This window comes from Eublepharis macularius, chromosome 6 (assembly GCF_028583425.1).
Source record: "Eublepharis macularius isolate TG4126 chromosome 6, MPM_Emac_v1.0, whole genome shotgun sequence".
In the NCBI taxonomy this organism is placed as follows: domain Eukaryota; kingdom Metazoa; phylum Chordata; class Lepidosauria; order Squamata; family Eublepharidae; genus Eublepharis; species Eublepharis macularius.
In genome coordinates this window covers 81,668,646-81,689,589 of record NC_072795.1, presented here as the reverse complement: position 1 = coordinate 81,689,589, position 20,944 = coordinate 81,668,646, and the positions used below count along the sequence as shown (strand labels likewise).

Below are 20,944 nucleotides of genomic sequence, written 5' to 3'. Positions count from 1 at the left end.
TGTGCAGTGTCCTGAAAGGGGGTGGGGAGAGCAAGGACCAACAATTCCTTTGATCAGGACTTAAACAGGTTAAAGGATAGCACAAAAAACAGGGCTTGGGAAAGGAAGTTGGGGGGTGGGTGGGGAGCACATTAGCAGAGTAAGCAAAAAGTTCCTTATGTTGTCTGATCCTGCAGTGCAACCATCCAAAGTAGAGATGGAAGGATCTACAAAGAGATGTCTTTGTCCCTGGAGTGTCAGTGATGGAAAAGCAGCCCTGTAGATGGGATGGAATCTTATCTTGCTCATCTCTGGGTGCCAATCTTATACCCTTTCTACATGGCTATTTGCTGTTGGGGCCAAATGGCTGCAGACTTGGATCTGCTACTCTATTGGGTTAAATTGTAGGATCCAACTTCCCATTGGGGAATTTGGGATCACTCTGTGATTTGAGGAATATCAAGATTTATACTTTCGTTGGCAGAAACATTTGGATCTGAGCTGTAATTGGAATTTTTCTTGTGAGAGATGCTAGTAGGGGATGTGTCTAGACAATGTAATGGGATGGGGAAATGCTGTGAGGCAAGAGATGAATGGATAGTCCCAACCATGTATTTAAAGGGTGCATTGCAATGGAGATTCCTAAGTGGCCTGGAAGGGTAGGTTATTATCCTTCACGTCTCAATCACTAATCACAGACAGAAAGCTGATAAATCTCACAAGGGCACAGAATAAAGCCTTAGGTTATATCAGAGTTCCCATTAATAGCCTTTTAGTTGGATGTAGCCTGATCTTATTTCCTTGGGTTTAATATCAAAACATAAGCTTTCTAACTTTCTCCTCAACCTCTTCTTCTTTTTTACTATAATTTGTTGTCTAGTATGTCTTATGTTAAACTTCTGATTATATTTCATTCAACCTCTGATTATATTACATTCAAAGATTCACATATGGAAATACTTTAAAAATATGCCCTGACTGCATTCGAACTAAGAGAGGAAAGGCACGAGTCTGTAATTTACATTTTATGGATGGATCCTATTTCTCTGTCTAAGCTCCTTCTCCACCTCTGTGTTGTGTTATCTTATCTGAGAGTCACTTGTCCAGCTGCTTTACTAGAATGAGGAAGGATTGTTCTTAGTCAATTGCTGTAACCACTTCCTAGCTATCTGGCAGTGAAGCAAGTTCTAGGGCAAAGATGACATTGACTGGGAATAGATGGAGGGAGAAGTGCTGTGGCGGGAACAGGTTTGGTGGTTGTTGGTTGCGAAGAGTACTGAGAAAGTGGAAAGTGTATGACTGGGAGTCTAAAACCGGTAGCACAACATGAAAATAAATAGGAAATGGTACATGTACAGTTCTTTGTTAGGGTTACCAGTTTTAGATTAGAAAATTCCTGGAGATTTGGGAGTGGATCCTGGGGAGGGCACAATTTGGGGAAGGGATAGACTTTAGAGGAGTATAATGCCATAGTCTACCTTCCAAAGCAGCCATTTTCTCCCAGGGAACTGATCTCCATTGTCTTCAGAGCAATTTCGGGAGATCTCCTGCCTCCACCTAGAGCCTGACAACTCTACTGGATATATATGACTTAAGGCCTCATTTTCACTGGAGTGGTGAACCTGTATCTGGCCTTTATCTCTTCAGATTCAGCACTAAACTATCCAGGATACTGGAATTTTGAGATCCACAGGTCATCCCAGTATAGCTCAAGGCCACAGTACAGAATAGGAGCATCAAAATGCACTCCCTCTACTTCTATACCTAGCAGAAATGTGTAGGTGGAAGCTTACATGACTGAATATCCTTTCGTACAGAAAAAAGCTTCCTGAATCTAGAAAACTAGTTTGTCAAGGAGGGGACCTTTTATATACATCAGCACTGTATGGTGAAATTCCCTTTGTGGTCTTGAACAGGTCTTTTGTGGCTTAGAAGCTGCGTTTTTACTATTGGCACAGCATGTGCCTCAGGCATCAGTTCTGCCTCTCTGCTTTTGTGCCAGCCTTTTTCCTCTCCAGCCTCTTATTATGCATGTTTATCTACAAACCTCTCTTCCTTTGCCTTTAATCACCCTGCTTCCGTAAACTCTCCAGAGAACAAATAAAGGGGTGTGTATATTTATAGAGCAAATAATGGATGAACACAGTGCTGCCTTTACTGAGCTGTGAACCCAGCTAAAGTAGATTATTTCTACTCGGCACAGTGTTGCAAGACCTATGGTTAAAGTTAATGAGCCACAGATTAGCATCTCAGAAAGTCAATTAATATCAATGTCTTTTCCTCCTCTCATTAACTTGTATTTATATATTATTAATACAGAGGGATACCTGGTCACCTTGTATGGTACATACACCTCTGTGAATCCTAAGCAGCGTACAAACTTGAGTCATGTTAATGCCTTGACTGTTAATCTCATACAACTGTGAAATCAAAAGTTGTATGTTCCTTCTGATAAGTCATCAAATTGTGGCTGCAACAGTAAATATGGCTATTTACTTAGTTAAGTTCTACACTTTGCCTAATTGGACTTTTACATTCTACCTTTCTTTATGGTGCCTTATCTTACATTACATGAGATCAAAGGAATGATAATGAAAAGAAGGGCAGTCTGCTTGGACATGCATGACTGAAATCTCTCAGACCGAATAGTACAAAAAGATCTTAATACATTTTGAGAATAAGAATTACCTACTACACCAAATAAATTGAAATTAGAATTAGCAGCCTGTGACTAATAGCCTATCTTCCTTTTGAAAAACAGGGTAACAGCTGGGACAAGACTAAAGATCATTCTCTACCCTCTCTTCACTTCCAGCTGCAGTATGCCTTGCATACTGGGCCAGGCTGGATCCACTGATAACTCTTAATTTCCTTGTCAGTGCCACGTTCCATGATGCATCCAATTGGCTCATGTGTTTTTGAAAGGGCAAAACATTTGTACCTGTCAGCTCCTTCCTTAAAATGACTCGGCAGAGGTAGTTTTGCCGGTCCCCATTTTAAAAACAAACATTTTTCATTAACTGCCCTTTGAAATAAAGAATAAACTTCATGTCATTTTGTGATGTTGTGAACGCAAAGATAAAGATAAAGAAGATTCTTTACAGTTTCAGGCTTGCAATTAAATTAAAAGGCATTATGTTAAATACAGTGCATTTGGCATCCCCAAACAAAATTCAAGATATGGTTGTAGCCATTGACTTACATGATTGTAAAGGGGATTAGTCCACAGAGGATAGCTCTATTAGTGATTAACTTTCATTGCTAAACAGAACTTCCATATTCAGAAGCAGTAATACCTTCTGGGGACAATGAACAGAATATGTTCCGGATGTGAACTTCCCTTACGTTTTTGATTGCTGTCCGCTGGAAGCAGGATGTGATTTGTAAATAAGCAACAAATGCATTTCTTGTACAGTTATACAATTATTATGCACTTGTGAAACAAGATCTAGAGCACACCTTATTATATAATGCTGCTATAGCTCCTTTACTGGTTAGCACCAAACATTTCATGGAGAAGTATAGACTCTGGGCTGTGTATAAAATTACTATAAGCATCGTGACTGATCGTATGGTAGATAACATACAAAGCATGTATGATGCCTGCCACTGTTTAACAAGGGTGGTCTGATGGGCAGGTCACTTAGCAGACAACAGAAGCAATGGTGATTAAATAAGCACCAACAGGGGAATTATTAAGTGTTAACAACACAAACAAAGATTTTTGATAATGGGAATGGCTGTTTATATAATAGCAAGGCAACACAATAGAAATAAACCGAGCCTCCACTGGACTTCTCTAATTGTATATTTATACTACCTGAAACCATCAAATGATTGAATTTCAGAAAAGTGCCCTCAAATCTCTTTTATGAAAGGCATCATACTAATTTCTCCTAGATAAATATGAAACTTCTTTCATGGCAGAGATCCTGACTTTATTGATACTTCCATTCTACATTATAGATTCTTTCATGACACATCATGAGAAGTCCTATCTGATGAAGAGATATGAAACGAGAAACAACATCTGGAAAGCTCGTTATATTTATGTTTGGGGACTCCAAATACAACTTTTGGAAAATTATTTATATGAATGGAATCCATTAATTACATGTATTATTTTTAGTTGGTCTTTTTGACTCTAGTTGTAAATGGATCACATCATTATTATTGTTGGTATATAATCTGTGTAGTGAATACATTGTAAAACAAATACTATAAAATTGATATATTTATTATTATATAAACCTGTAGTGAATTTCTACACAGTAACACCTTGGTGTCCTTATTGGTATTTGATCAAAAAATTAATGCCACTATCTCAGAATGTGAAGATAAGCTTGAAAGTCTGGGAGCAATTCCTGATGAAACTTCAGAAGTTGGCGTGATAGGCTTTTCAGCAACATTTTCAGTGATTGTGGATTGGAGTTTAATGGCCTGCATAGCAATTTTGACTCTTTCCATGATCAGAAGAAACAAAATAAGTTATGCAAAATAAGTTATGCAAAGCAAATATGTTACTTTGCATAAGTAATATTACTGATCTCTGGTTTTATTAGCACTGAAAATTTACAACATTTATTATTTGGATGGGCAGAAAGTAAACTATTGGTCAATTTCTGGTGGGCCACCAAAAGCTCATATTCTTACAAAGATGTTAGGTGGGTCTTTGTCTGATCCAGTCATCTTGAGTGAGTACTCTCAAAATATAGATAAGTCATGCCTTGGTATCCATTCTTGCTCTGCAAATTTAAACTGCACCAATGGACCATGGGAATTCAAATAAATAGATCAGAAGTTTTCAAGATTAAAATCAGCTGACTTGAATTTAGATTTACAACGGTCTTGAAAGGTGAGTAACTGCAGTTTCCCCTTCCAAACCAACCTTCTCCTGACCCTATACTCCCCTATCATATGAAAGATTGTTCTATGTATATAACCCTGCATTACGTTTACTGCTCTTTTATGCTGGAAATTATTTAGTAACTTGGTTTGGGGAGTTGGGATGCTGTGGTTAACACATACACACCATCTCTTCATGTGCCCCAGAAGCACTCTGGCAGGCACCCATGGAGGATTTTACTATATGCTAAAACCTGAGCAGGTAATATACTCAAACATTGCTACTGTGTGGAAGCATGTAGACAATGGCTGGTAGAATGTTCAGAAGCCTGGGTGATTGGCTGTTGAGCTGCCCTTTTAGGAGTTGTAGACTGAGGCCCAACTACAAGGGCCTATGTAGGGAACAAAGTGCTTATTTTTATTTAACATATTTTAAACTCACTTTTCAGCCAAAATAGGCCCACAGAGCAGCTAAGTGTGTAATCAGCCTACAGCATCAGCAAGAAAGGTGGACTATAAACAAATACACAAAAATATTTTCTTATAAAATAACATACAAAAATACATAAGATCTATATTCTACACATAAATACCTATATTCCTTAAATACTAAACACTGAATAGTATGTCATAATTTCATATATATTTAAAATTTTCAGACTTTCAGTTCTTCAATTCCCTCTCCAAATAACATTGGTAACCAGCTTATCTTCCAATAACTAATACACTTGTCATCTTGTAATGCAATTAATCTTGCCAATTGCAAAATATCTTACAGTGATGGACTGCATATTTTTAAAAGCCTGGAAGTGCTGTACATGCAGCTGCAGGACCATTAAGGTTTAATCCCTCACAGACACAGAGATTTGAGTGACAGGCTACTCCAAGGCATCTGATTGGGTAGCATGAGCTGGGAAGAGGAGGGTCCATTTTTCGTAGCAGAGAACAATGGAGTGTGAAGAGTTGGGAGAGGGGAGTCCTAACAGACAGCAGTTTTAATACTGGCAAGAGAACTGGGGAAAGTTGGCAAGGAAGTTTGGGAATTAGGTGAAGACTCCCAAAGAAAGGGGATAGATCTTCTAAGGTGAGATTTTCCCTACCCAGAGAAGGTAGCTCTGGAGAGTGAACAGATCTCCCATTGGGTGTGGTCAGAAACTGCCTATGAAGATCTTCAGATTCAATTAACAACTGAAGGAAAATACTGGTGTGAAAAGAAGCAAATTGGGGTATTAGAAAGTGGGTACCTGCATTCCTAACTCCAGAAGAGAAAGAGAATACTAAAAGAAAGTATACTAGAATGCTTGGGGGAAAACAAGGGAACCAAAGCCTCAAAACAGAAGCCTTTTAAGTATCTGTGAAGAACATAACTAAAGTCTGTGCATGTTCTGACTTAACCTCAGAGATATATATGTTGAATTACCCGATTTCACCTGACCTTTCCACTCTAAAGTAAATAAAGAAGTTAGTTATTTTTGGAATTTTAAAAACGCCTCTGGTGCCATTTCTGTTGTTTAAGGACAAGGGAATGTCATACCTACATTTTAACAACCTTTTGTCTTTGCAAGGTAAAGACAGAACCTTCCAATAACGTGTATAAACTATTCTTGCTGCAGTCAATAGATTGGATCTCATCTAAAAATTCAGTGCACAGAAGTCATTCCATGCATGGAAGCACATCTCCCCTCCCACTGCAGCTCAAAATGCCCCCCAAATGCTGCTCCTCTGGGACAGGTGACCTCCCAGGAACAGTAGAATTTAGGGGGAGTTATAAGGTTGCTACAGGAGGTTCCACCTGCAACACAGATGTTTCTGATGGGATCCCAACCAATGTTTAGCAGCATTTCTCAGTAAGGTTTTCAAAATGTGGCACCTTAATAAAAAGAGACCAGATTCAAATGGAGATTTAATCTTCCATACCTCCCCAACAGTTTCATATACTAGCTTCCAAAAAGTTTGTGCTCTAGGGCAGATACACCACATGTGGTAGAAAACTTTTTTAAACAGAACCAGCATTCTTCAGAAGTCTCCAGTTATCTTAGGCCACTCTGAACTATGGGAAAGGCATGGCATCTATTCTAGCCTCAGGCTTCCGGATCTCTGAGTTTCTTTCTGAGCCATGACTTACCCTCCAGATAGTCACTAAGCAGGGCCTGGAGCAAGCAAGGTCTGGAGTCAGCTCTAGCACTCAAAGTTGTAGCCTTGTGAACTGGTTGAACTCGGCTTAACCCAGTTCTTAAGCATCCTGGATGCTTCAACTGGCCAAGGCTTAATTAAGCCCTGATCCTGCAAAACACTATATGCACTTAGCAGTGATGTGGCTCAGTAGTTAGAACATGGGCTGCAAGTCTGACACTTTTCCATATGTTGCTGCATTGTCTCCTCACAGGCCCTCTATTTCTGTTGCTCTTGCAGTGTGTAGAGAACTTGGGGGCTTGGTAGTCCATGACCTGGCCCTACAAGGCTGCGGATAGGCTGCCCTGGCATTGCCTAGAGCTGAGTCTTCAAGGCAAGTCCTTCATCTGAGAATCCAGGGGTCCTGGTCCGGAAGAGGCTCTGGGTCTGCAGAAGGTCCAGTGGTGTTGGGTGTTGCCTGGGCCTGCTGGTCATCCTTCAAAATGAGTTCTGACTTCTCCTGGTCATCAACTGAGGATTCTGTTCCCAAGTCCAGCTCAGGTGGGTTCACAACAGGATAAATATTTTAATAATACATTTTGATTTACTCATTTTGCATGTTTTTAATGAGCCCCTAATTGCATTTCCTGGAGGTTATTTTAATTCTGTATTAAATGTCATGATTTGCCCTCTTTGGAAGGAAGAATGAATTGTTTGAGGGAAGTTCTGTGGTGAAAAAGCAGATTTCAAGTTGTGTGTTTGTGTGTGTTTACTTTGCAGGGCAACTAATGCCAGAGACTGTTCAACATCATGCCAGGAAGTAAGCCAAATATGGAAACACATTTCAGGATATGGAACATCTAAGACTTATTGATCACAATGTAATTACCCTTTACTGTATTACAGGAAATAACCATTTTGACTCAAAGAAATGAGACCTAGGGAAATGCCCTTAGGGAGGTAAACTTGCATTCTTTTAAGATTTAAGATTTCTGAAGTACTTACTTCAGAAAAGATTAGAAAACATCTAGGGCAGAACAGAGTAGATTTTAATATCTTGCTGAATTCAACACAAAAGGATATTGTAAAAAGAAAAAAAATTCATTTTAAAAGGACTGGGGTTTAATTTGTGTTGATTATCAGCCTGTGAAATAGACAACCAGTGAGGTGTAGTGGTTAGAGTGTCAGAACAGGATCTGGGAGATCCTGCTAATTCCTGCTTAGCCATGGAAACTTGCTGGGTAATCTTGAGCTAGTTACAAAGTCTAACCTATATCACAGGGTTATTTTTATAAAATGGAGACGAGAATGATGTAAGTTGCTTTGGGAACCCAATGGAAAAAAGGTGGATTATAGTTGAAATAAATAAATTACAGAAGTGTACGTGCACATGCATGTGCATATAACCTTTTCATGCATCAATTGCATACATATTCAATTTAGGTTTGCTGTGTATACACAGAATGCATGTGCACTGAACCATTTACATGATGCTACACAGTCATTCAATAGGAATACATCAACATGCAGAGATGGACTTTGATTTTCAAGATTCTTTCTGGTTACTGGATTCAAAATCAGAATGAACATGTGTTCAGATATTCACACAAACAACTGTACACATACACAACATGAATGTACACAAATACAATGCAACATGTGAAAAGCCTTGTGTATTGTATGTGTGTGAGCTGATGAGGAAGAGGGTTCAGAGGTGACAGCTGTCAAGCAGCTTTTCCTTCCTTCTGTCTAGCACATGCAGAGTCTAACAGTGAAATCCTATGCAGAGTTACTCCAGTTTAAAACCACTGAAATCAAAAGGCTTAGATTGGAGTAATTCTGCTTAGGATTCTGCCGTTAAGATCAGAAATGGCCTGCCCTCACCATGGACACGGATAAGCTGTCTCTGGAGAATTCCTTTAAGTGGAACAGTCAATAGGAAGCAAGAGCTCTGTCATATACAACGGGTCATAGAGAACATGCTGAAACTCTAATTCTTGACAATATGTAGTATGTTTCTATAGCATACATAGAAATAATTATTATCTAATGTTGCATGCAGGAGCTCATAAGCGTGGCACAGGGCATGATGTAAGAGTCAAGCCCTGTGCCTAAAATGCTGTATTTTAATATTTATTCTGCCAATAGAGAAATTTTATTGTATGTGGAATAGTGTTTGTTTATTTATATTTTTATTGTTTTTAAACTGTATGTTACAAATTGTATGTTGTTACACCGCCCTGAGTCCGTCTGACGGGGCGGTCGGTCTAGAAATGCAACAAATAAATAAATAAATAATTTTTTTTTCATATTACACATTTTGAGTAAAACCTCGTCTCAAAAATCATTTCACTCATTCCAAAATGAAAAATAAAGCAAAAGTTATTTTCAGTGCTCCCCCAAACATCTAATTTTTCCACTAAAAATGATCAGTCCTCAGTAGTGATATGAAAGCTTGGAAAAAAGATGGAACTTTTCAGACAAAAAACATAGCTTTTTCTTTTTTTAATTTTTCCAAATTGAAAAAAAAAGGAGGGGGGAATTGGAGAGCACTGAAAAAAACCTCCTGTGAAATGACAGTTCCCTTTTGGAACTCTCTCTCAAGTACTAGACAAAACTTTGTTTTAAAAAGCTTTTCACCCATTTCAAAAGAGAAAATGTTTCATAAGAGTTTTTTCAGTGCTACTCCAATGGGCCCAAATTGTTTAGAGGTTCTCCATCACTGATCTAGGCCTAGAGAAGTGTCAACATAATTGTCCTTGAAGCTATACAAAATCCTGAGACACATTCTGCTGTCTTATAGCTATATTTGCTATATTCTGCCGCTTATTGCTGTAATCTATATTTAGAACATGGGATCACACACACATTGACTTTTCTCTGCTACTCCTATCCCTTACAACAGAAGATGATTCAAATACATAGCTCAGTAACAGAGTACATGTAGAAAACTGACAAATCCCACGTTGTCAACTGTTTTCATAAAGCAGTTTCTGCTGAAATACATGTTTTTCCTGTTTGTTTTTTTCATTATGGACAATGGCTAATGAGAATAAATTACAACTTCAGTAAATGCAGAAAATAGTCCACAACTTGTTTCCAGCTTCTCAAACCCAGAAAACCATATGAAACCTCAGAAAGATACTCTTGCACTTCCACAAAGTACACTCCACTGGTTTAAATGAAGCATAAGTATGTGTTACATTTGCAACTTTAGACCACCGATGAATGAAAGTACAGACAATTCAGCAAATAATCATTATTTAAAAGAAATATGGCACCAATGACTTAGAATAATTTATATCTCCATTTAGCTCTGGAAGCCATTTACTGCACAATCCTATGGCCAGCCCCAACGCCGGCATGGCTGCACAGGCGGAGCAGCGGCGGTGCCAGGCCGGATCCTGTGCCAGCAAAGTGTGGCTGCGGCGGCGGCAGCAGCGGTGCAGTGATGCAAATTGGGAGAACCAGAAAGTGTTGTAGGTGGGTTTAATGCACGGCCGCCGCCAGGCGCAGCCAAAGGGGGCTGTTCCTGACAAGCGGCAAGGGGAAGGGCCAGGAAAGGCACAGCCTATGGGCAGCACACGATCCCGGCCAGGCCCCAGAGCAGCAGGCAAACTGCACCCATGCTGGCAGACCACCTCGGCTCGTGTGTTGGGTGGGGCTCACAGTCGGGAAGGAGAGGGGTGGGCGTGGTGTGAGGAGCCTCTCCCCCGTTTGCCCAATGCAGCATCAAGTCCGTGGCGGCTGCGTCCAGAGAGGTTGGCATGGGACTGGCAGGCGCCCTGCCATGAGGAATCCAGGGCAGCAGCCAGTCTCTGGCAGCAGGGAACAGCCACCAAGTGGCGCTGAAGGGGAGGGTTGGCCTGAGGCCGCCAAGAGGCAGACACAGCGGGCCCGCCCCCGTCCCCATCCCAAGGCAAAGACCACAGACACCCGTTGCACAGAAATCAGCCTTTATTATTATACCATCCCACCTCCCCCAGCAGATGTGAGGAAGGGGAGGTGTGTAGGAGAGGTAGGGTGTCGAGGGACCATGGGGAGGCACGGCTGTGGAGAGCCCATTTGCAAGGACAGGCAGCCAGGAGCCTATCGATGGCCTGGGCGCTGCCTCGCCAGCCCCCTCCCCGCTCGCCCCCTGCGCCGTCCGGCGCCTGTGCGAGCGCATGGTCAGAAGCAGCTGCCCCTCTACCCAGCCTTCCCAGCTGCGGCGACCAGGTCACGTGGCCAAGCCCTGCTCCGCTGCCCCTGGCCCCCCTGGCCCCGGCCCCATTGCCTCCAGCAGCTGTATAACACCCTGGGCCGCGGCCCCAAATGTCCAGCAGAACACCCCACCCCCCCGCAAGGCGGCAGCGGCCATCCACGGGCCCGGCCTCTCGCACGCAACTGGGCCCGAGGGAGGGGTGCCTCTGGGGCGGGTGGAGCTGCTGCAGCGGGTGGGGCCGACAGGTCGAGGATGGCGACGAGCCGCCCGAGCAGGGCTTCGGCACGGGCTTGAGAGGCATGGAGCCCCTCTCCCACCTCCAGTACCGCGGCCATGAACTCCCGGCCATGGTTGTTTGCCTCCTCCCATGCAGCGTGCACCTCTAGCCGCTCCCTCTCGATCGCCGCCCACATTGCGGCCAGTGTCGGGGGAAGCCGCTGGGCAGGGCGGAGCCACGCACAGCCTCGGACATACCCCACCCCTCCCAACAACCACACCATGTTGGCGCGGGAGCCTCGCAACTGCCCCGCAGGATTGGATGCGAGGCGGGACGCCGCGGGGTTGAGGGTGTTGGAATGACCAATGGGGCTGCCGCAGACACCCGAGGGGCTGGACCCACTCTGGGAGGCGGCCGCTCATGGGACTTTGTTGCTGCGGCTGTGGCTGCAACGGGAGCGACCCTCCCCAGGCGCGCGAGACCTCCTGCCCGGGATACGGCATCCGCCTGCCGCTACCCTAGTTTCTTCACTGATGGGGCTAGGGTTCCAGTGAGCGGACTGTTTCCCCTGCCATCTCCTGCCCCCTTGCAGCAGCACCCCCGGCCACCCTCTCCCTGGCTTATCGGGTACCAGCTGCTCGCCCTACCAGGGATCGAGCGCCCTCAGTGGCTCCTCCCTCCCCGCTGACATGCCCTGCCCCAACCCTCTACCTGACGTTACTGTGAGGGGAGGGAGGGGGCGGGGAGGCAGAACGGGGTCTGTCAGATACATTTGTGGCAATGTGCAGGTGGAGATATGTGACGGGAGTGTTGGGGGAGGGGCAGAGGACGAAGTCAGGCTCGCAGACACAGAAGGTAGTTGTTTTACAACTCGTTTTATTGCACTGGAAAAAGCGGGCTTGTGTTTAGGCTAGCAAGGGAGCCGGAGCATTCCACACAGCCCTCCTTCCCGCTCGGAGGGGCGGGGCTGGGATGCAGGCCGCAGCGCAAAAGTGCTTCCTGGGCTGCAGCCAACCATCCATCAGAGATGTTTGGGGAGGGCGGGGCGCGGGAAAGCAGCCATGCCTTGGACGTGCCTGCGGGAGAAAAAGACACATGTGGGCTTTGCCTCGTTCCACTGGCGAGGCACGCCCCACACTCCACCATCTGGGAGGATGCACATAGTCGAGGGCAGCAGCGACCAGCTGATGCACAGCAGTCTGGCGAGGATGCACTCGGCCGTGGCAAGCCTTTACCTTTACGGGAGGGAATGAGCTGGTCATTACAAACATCTGGTCACATGTGGTTTTTGGGGCGCCTGCCTCTGAGGCGGCCAGGGGCGGCCATGATCACCCCCCACCCCTGCTTGGCCTCACCCGAAGCGGCAAGTGAGCGGGTGGGGTCAGGTGAATGGGCGGTTTGCACTAATCTGCGGAACGGGTCCCCCCTCCCCTACCGCCTCCTCACCTGTCAGCGCTCCGTCAGTCATCACCAGGCGGGAACTCCAGAGTCAGGGTACCTGCAAGGAAACGGGAGAGGCTGCTGTAAGTTCGCCAAGTGTCATTCCCTTCTCTCACAGAAGGGTTAATTTGTTTGTGCTTAGTTCGAAGCAACTAGCTTGCATGAGTCCAGTTAGATGTTGAGTTGTTCTTCCTGTCAGGGTAAAAAGGGGGTTAGCCAGACATTTGCACTTCTTCCCTTTTACGGGAAGTCCCCCCACTTTTTCACAAAGTCCCCTGAGTGCATTCCGTGCTGCCACCATGAATGCCCTCACCCCAGTTCGGTGTTCAAAGGGGCAACGCCACGCAGCACACGGACAGAGGGACAGAGCCTCCGGCGACGTGCTCACTTACCTGAGGGGTTTGGCTGGCGCTGGCCGGATGTTTTGTAGGGCGCGGTCACAGGTGATTGGGTGCGGAGAGGGGGGCTCGTCCACGCCGGGCACGTATGCTGATTGGTCCCCGGGATAGTTCTCATCCTATGCTCCTTCGGGCCATGGAGGCGGGGCTGGGCGCTCAGAGAGTGGGCCGGTTTTTCACCGTTCCATGGGCGCCTATGGGCTATGCCTTCTTTTTCCGTGGCGTAGCTTTTTTGCGCCGCTGTGGGCGTTCCCGCTTCTGGAGGGGCTTAGGGAGCAGACTAACTCCGACCCCGCCCTGTTCTCCGCCCCCCCCGCGCCGGCGTGGGGCTCTACGCCACTCCTCCGCCGCCGCCTGGATGCCTGTGGCTTGTGCCTGTGCTGGCCTGCCGTCGGGCCAGCGCCGCGTCCCAGCGCAGGCGGAGGGCCACTTACGCGGGCGTAAGGCCCAGATGCGCCGTCGCAAGCCTTAGTTCGGTTCCTATTCACTTTCCCCGCCCCTCTTTGGATTGGGCTGCCCATAACATTAAAATAACAACTGAAATCCAGTTTTTTAAACTATTTTTTTCAGTATTTTGCCTTCCAATTCTGCATTTATGATGGAACATATGCCACTTCTTTCTTATGGTTTTTTTAAAAAGTATAAAAGCCTACTTCTTTACATTCACACAACTCTGATTAGGTCCTTTCTGTTGCCCACAAACGTCTAGGAACTAGCCCAGTAAATCTGCCCTATTTTTTGAATTTGTTCTTCCACAGAAGAAAAGTTGAGTCACTTTCAAATTCAGTTCTATGTATTAGAAAGGTTATCCCTTCTGCTGATTATATGCACGCCATTGGTGCCCTTCTGAGTCCATCTATCTCTTTGCTGATTATGTTCAGGGAAGTGTGAATAGCTTTTCCCCCTCAGCTTTTATTATATTCAACAATCAGACTGAGGACACATGAAAAACCCCAAAGATTGCACAGAATTTTGTGATAGTAAACTTGGTCCTTATAAAAGGTATTATATGGCTTTTCTTTTTGGATTATTTTGTCCATCATTAGTTATATGCATGACTAGAATCTTTACAATTTATTTTCTTGGTAGTATCCACAGTCTACATTGTGGAGAAAGTCTGCTTGCCAGGGGAGAGGTAATTTTCATTAGGTGTGGTAGTAATATGGGTAGAAGGGCTAGTTCTTGCAATTAGAAAGGTTTGCTAGGGTAAACCTGTAGCATAAAGAAATGAAATGATGTATTTTAGAATTTATTTATTTATATTATTTATAGTCTGCCTTTCCCACTGAGACTCAATTTGAATTACACAGCGTGAGCTAATACAGTCACTTTCTATATTTCAATAAACAATGTAATAGGGTTTATAAACGCAAATTTAAAACCAGCCAAAATCCAATACAGAGTTGACGAAATGTTGAAACAGACCATAAGTAATTCTAAGATTGATACATTAAACAAAGTAGAACTACCCTGTAGAATCATGCCTAAAGTCATTAGGACGGCAGTCTGCAGTGCTTCGGCGGGCAAATGCACGACGCTTTTGAACAACCTTGAAATTTCGCCTAGAATCCTCTCAAGTCACCCGCCAGGAAACCAGGAAAGCGCGAGACTCTCTCAGCGCCACGACCATTCCGAATCCTCCACTAGAACATAAACCAGGCAGAAACAACAAACGGCTCTTAAAGGACACGCATGCGCACCTCTCCGCAGTACCCCCCCCCGCCCCGTCCGCAGTATTATGAGGTCAGCGCGCGGGACGACGTGCCCCGTGACGTCATCCTCCGGACCGCTCTAGTTTCCTCCAATCTAGACCCAAGCGGGGGGAGCGCCCGGACGGAGAATTGGCGGTTGGTTTCTCCTCTCGGAGAGGAGGAGAAAAAGGAAGGGGAGAGTAGCGTAGACCCGGATGCCGCCGCTGTGCGAGGCGGAGCGGGCCGAAGGGGGGAGGAGTTGTTTCCTACGGCGGCGGCGGCGGGAGTTGACCGGGACGGTTTGAGAAGGCGCCAGAGCGTTGCGGGTCCCCTCAGGTTGTCGTCGGCAAGATGGAGGTGGTGGGTCTGGCCGTCTGGCCGCAAGGTGCTGCGTGAGGCGACGGCGTGTTCGTGAGAGGCGCCGAGGCGAGGGGCGATGATGTCGGTGTACGGGGTGCTGCTGTCTGCGCTGCTTGGCTCCTGCCTGACGCTGCTGCTCCAGCTCCTGCTGCTCTACCGGAAGAAGCCCGAGCCCCCCGAGGGGCCCTCTCAGCCGCCCGGGCCCAGCCCCTTCACCACCCGGGTGCTGCCGGACGCTGGCCTGAAGGAATACTTCGCCGGCTTCGCCGGGCAAGTGCAGGGGCAGGAGGCCCAGCCGCCCGCCCCTGCGGCTCCAAACCAGTCTCCGTCCCGGACGGAGCAAAGCGTTCGGCAGCCCACCCAGGAGTCCCTGGTGGAGTCCACCGAGGAGACGCTCTACTGGCTCAACGCCGTCTGCCTCTTCCTCTTCAGGGAGCTGCGGGACACCTCCCTGGTCCGGCACTGGGTCACCCGGAAGATCAAGGTGGAGTTCGAGGAGCTGCTCCAGACGAAGGTGACCGGCAAGGTGTTGGAGGGGCTCAGCCTGCGGGACGTCTCGCTGGGTGACGTGGTGCCCCTCTTCAAGAACATCAAGCTCCTGCGGCCGGTAATCTGCAGCGAGGAGGGCTGCCCCGAGGAGCTGGACTTCGAGGTCGACATCGAGTACAGTGGCGGCTTCCACTTAGCCATTGACGCCGACCTGGTCTTCGGCAAGTCGGCCTATCTCTTCGTCAAGATCTCCCGGATATTGGGTCGCTTGAGGCTCGTCTTCACCCGTTTACCTTTCACTCACTGGTCCTTCACCTTCGTGGATGAACCTGCGATCGGCTTCGATGTCAAGTCCCAATTTGAAGGACGGCCCCTGCCGCAACTTACTTCCATCATTGTCAATCAGTTCAAGAAGGTTATTAGGCGCAAGCATACTTTGCCTCACTATAAAATCAGGTGAGGTGCTTTTAGCTTAAGCTGCAAAAGGGGTTGTTTTGCTTAAGAAGTATGGTGGGGACATTGGAAGTAGGCAGGGAAGGTGTTAAGATGGGAAGGCCAACATGGTTTGTCTTGGCTGGCTAATTTGGTTTTGATCAATGTTCACCCTTCTCTCAAGTTCTGTGGCCTTTGCAGAGGAGGGAAGAAACTCTCCCCCCTCCCCCTTATTGTGGGCTTTAAAGTGCAAGTAACACCTTCCTGTTGTTTTCCTGTTAAGGATGTGTGGAAAAAAAGAGAAACCACTTCTCTTTTCTATCCCTAAATTCTTAGTAGGAGAAGTAAAGGGTATTTTCTCTGTACTTGGCTTTGCAGGAGACACCCAGAGCACCTAACTGGTATTGCTGCCTCTTGCAGCAACTGATGGGAAGGAATAAGCTCTCCATTCTCTCAGGGTCTGTGTGAATTGCAGGTGCATGTGTGTGGGCGTGCCCCCTCCCCATCACCGGTGGAGTGAGCTGTGGCTCTACCTTTGTGTGGCCTTCCCTGAGACCTCTTGTTTATGGAGAATTCTGAAAGTATTGGACAATCTCTGTGCTAGATGTGTTTGATGTAAATTCTTGCTATCAGAAAGCAAGCAGATGATCTTACGGAATCTTGGGTACAGATTGCCAGGGAGTCATGTTCTTTGTAAATCTTAGGAACTAGCTGGAATTTCCAGACAAAATGATTGTAGTACTGTCTTTATACAGTGTCTTTTGGTGTATTTAGTGACTTTAGCAGAGGTGAACAACTTTTGGTGTCCCAAGTGCTGGAAAAATGCATGTGAAGTTATAGGTTTGCCAGAAAAAAGACAGGGGTATGGGGGGGGCGGGCGGGGAGATGAGGGCTGTATTTGGCCAGACATACTGCACATGCTGCATATTGATCTTTTGCATGTGTGTTTATGTATGAGAGTAAAGGATTAAAGTAAGTCTGTGTTAGAAATGTCAGTGATATAAGCACATCCTAGTTTAACTCTTAATCCTTCTTGCTTTGGGGATGGAGTAATGACAAAAAACCTCTTGCCACTGCTGTGACAAAAAAATGTCTGGTGTCCTGTTTTTGGCACACATGCTGGGGTTGCCTACTCCTGCTTTAGAGTAGCTTAAGAAAAAGACAGGCTCCTGTCCATTTATTATCTAGATGTACTTATAACTTTAATAATGTGATCAATTAAGCTGGAGGCTGATACTATTTTTCAGAGACATGGAAGAGGGATTGTTGCTTCTGATATGTATGTTAATCCCACTATTGCCTCTAGTAAACACGTTACAAATGTTTGTATTTCTATACTGGGCTGACATTCATGAAACTTAAGAATATAATGCATCTCAGTTATTTAAAAAATTGTAGTTCTTTATGTTTACATTTATAGTTTGCCTTTCTCACTGACACCCAAGGTAGATTAGTCAGTGTAAGTCAACAGGTTCAACAGCTGGGACATCCAATGGACAAAGTAATAGGGTACACAAATGCAAAATTTGCAGAAATTTGGAAAAAAGCAGACATCTCATAAAGAGCTGAAACAACATTGAAACAAAGCATAAGTAATTAAAAATGACATATTAAACAGCACAGAAATTACCCAGTAGGAACGTACTTGCAACAACAGAGAATACAGTAGTATAATCTACAGTTTTGATCTCTCTACCAATGTCTTTTTGAACCCTTTTCTTACAATTCAGCTCTCCCACCCTTGTTTTTAAAAAAAGCCCTCTTGAATAATACAGTTTTGTAGAATTTACAGAAAGCCAGGATAATGGGAAAAACTTCATCAACCAGGCCATTCCATAAGGAGGGGGGTCGAGCAGAGAATATGCATGTGTGGGTAGTTGTTGATTTTGGCCATTTGCAGGGTGGCACGTGCAGAAGGCCCTGTTCAGATGAGTGAAGCTGCTGTGGTGGAGCATAGGAAGAGAGGCATTCTCATAGATATGAGGGACCATGGTATTTAAGGGCTTTGTATATGATAGCTAATGCATTGAACTGAGTCCAGTAACAGGAAGGAAGCCAGTAGAGTCACTGCAAAAATTCATGATCCTCTGAGCTCCTGATAATAAGCAAGCTATGGCATTCTGTACCAACTGGAGTCTCCAAGTTGACTTTGAGGTCAGACTTATGTAGAGGGCATTACAGTAGTCTGGTCTCAATGTTATCATATTGTGGATTCAGATGGCCAGATAGTCCATGTCAAGATAAGGTGCCATCATTTGGATATATGTTATATATTATGCATTTCTGTTCTTACAGTACATTTCAATTGTTTCATTAAAATTTCTAGGTTTTCTTTCAAAGGGGGAAACATGTCCTTCTCAGGAGAAAAAGAGACCATTGTTTTTGACATACCAGTATTTCCAAAAATCTTGCATTCTCTAATTGTATGATTAATTCATTTTTGTAAAAGGCACATTCTTATATTCTGAATTAATATTAGGATGCCTTGCTCCTTTTTTGTATTCACAGTATCTAACACAGGCTTGCATGTTGTGTTGTCATGTATGGAAAAGGCTTGATGTTTCTTCCCACTGTGACCCCCAAGACTCAGTAGGTTGGGTCTTCAAGTATTGATTTATCTATTTGACTTTAAGTATGCACCCTTAGCTTTGAAAAATAATATGCAATGTTGATGCATCTATATGTGTATTAATGTAAGAAAGCAAGCATTGTTACTTGGAACTGATTTTCAATAGCTTATAAAATTTCTGTATATAATGGTAGGTATATACCGTGCTGCCAGGATAAATCATCTTTCTCTTTCTCCTTTCCTTTGTAACTGGCTCAAAGTGAAGTGAAAGGTTGCATGTCTTTCCTTGTAATATGTGGTCCTGAGCCCCAGAAGACTTGGATTCCAGAAGCATAGAGCCTCTGATGAGGAAACTGAGATTGGCAGAATCTTCATGTCAACTAATATTCATATCCAGTCAGCAAAAGCAAACTGTTGCTCAGTAGCAAGAACATCTTGCAATGTATAACTAGGCACTGAGAGATTGTGCTAGACTTCAACTATTGTTGCTTTGCAATCTGCTTGTATAGTTCATTCTTGAGTTTGTGCATCTCTGGCACAACCAATGACATCACATAGGAGATCTCTGAAAAATGCAGGTATTCCCAAGAGGAGAGGGTAAAGAAAGTAGTCTGTTTCTTAGCTTACGAGCAAGCTGAGAAAGTCGAGAGGCTTGGTCATATGAATGGGCGAACTGTTCCCCTACCTTTTGGGGGTTCTGTGTTTAATTTTTATTTTCTCTCAACTTTCTGTGCTGGCTCAGGAAAGCTGAGACGGGAAAGAGAATGATTAGAGAGCATATGAGATGGAGATTTCTTCTCGCTTTTGTTTCAGTTTCAAACCTTTCCCCTTTTTTCCTGTCTAGCTCAAGAAGGATCACAATGACTGGAAAGAGTAGACATTCTCTTTTTCATATTCTTTTCTTCCTTTATTAAAAATGTGGCAAAGCTGCAGTATCACACTGAGGGTCTTTTTGCTAGACCCAGCTGAGCCTGCAGTCAATGAGGAACTTTTGGGAGTAGCCTGAATTTTTTTTAAAATTAATGTTTTCAAGCACCATGGGTGAAAGTAAGGAAGTAAAAACCTTAACAATATGATACCATTACCTTACTAATATCTTGTTTAAAAACATTTGTCAGCGAGGCAAGATTCATACTAGAGAATTATAGAAAAAGGAATCTAATGAAAGGGAAGGCAAGCAGGGAAAGTCAACTCCTGACAATGGAAAGGAAACTAAAGAAGTAGTTGATTTGAATCCAAATAATGACCCCTCCAACAATTTAGCTAGCAAATTTCATGATCTAACCGCTAGAGAATTATTGTTGAAGTCCTGTTAAAATGATAACTTATGCTTGTTTATTCTAAGGTTTTCTAGAAAAATATGTTTTGATTTACATCCTCGGAATGTGTCTAAGCTTTACTTGTATGGTGAATCACATTCTGGTATATTTTTTACACTTTTAAAATTACAAATCAGTAAGGATTATTTTACCATGTCTAACTCCTGTTAATATTGCCTGGGAATCCAAAATGCATACAAGCTTTCCACCTTTTCCATCTTGGTGGCAGCTCACTGTTTCCTCTAAAAAGATACCCATAGACTAGGAACCCTGTAGACGAAAACTTTTGCTAGAAGTAAAAAAATTCCTATTCTTCTGCATGTGTATGGAACTCTGCCATTGCACACAGGCCTGTTTTTGTTCCTGCCATTGTTAACAGTATTGTGTATGTTTAAAAGGACTTTAGAATTCTGAGCACAATTGTAAGACTTTTTTGTATTTTTGAGAACCTGCTAGGCTTGTGCTGACACTTATTATTACTCAGTATTTCCCCCCATAATATCAGGAGTCACCCTAGGTTATAGTTGTTTTACTCCTAATTTTTTCCCCTATATAAAACATTATTCTAGTAGTAGAACTGATGGAAAGCAAAGTGTTTGGTGCAGAGATTCCTTCAAAGTGCTGGATTAAGTGTCTGTTGATCTGATCCAGCTACGTACCTTTTTTCTTTTTAAGTAGTAGTTTAATATGCAGGATGACAATATGTAACCCCTTCTTTGTATTAACCGTTCAGAAGTCCTATGCACCTTTGCTTCATAAACCAAAAATATGCAGCCAGTCCTTGTTAAAAGAAACTACTCTGTTTGGATACCAGGGGCTTGCAAAGTCTTGGATGTATTGGACAATGTTTTCTCCAGGTATTTGCAAATGCAAACATTCTCTCTTGGGT

At 44.3% G+C, this 20,944-nt stretch overlaps 1 protein-coding gene across 1 annotated transcript in view; it reads left to right on the top strand.

Moving 5' to 3' along the window:
* The first annotated feature begins 14,339 nt into the window (after positions 1-14,339).
* PDZD8 (PDZ domain containing 8) overlaps positions 14,340-20,944 on the top strand; it is a 104,264-nt gene continuing 97,659 nt past the window's right edge. Inside the window, exon 1 of the mRNA XM_054982822.1 lies at positions 14,340-16,191. Within this exon, the coding sequence (XP_054838797.1) occupies positions 15,323-16,191 (869 nt within the window). The 5' untranslated portion in view covers positions 14,340-15,322. The remainder of the gene's footprint in view (positions 16,192-20,944) is intronic.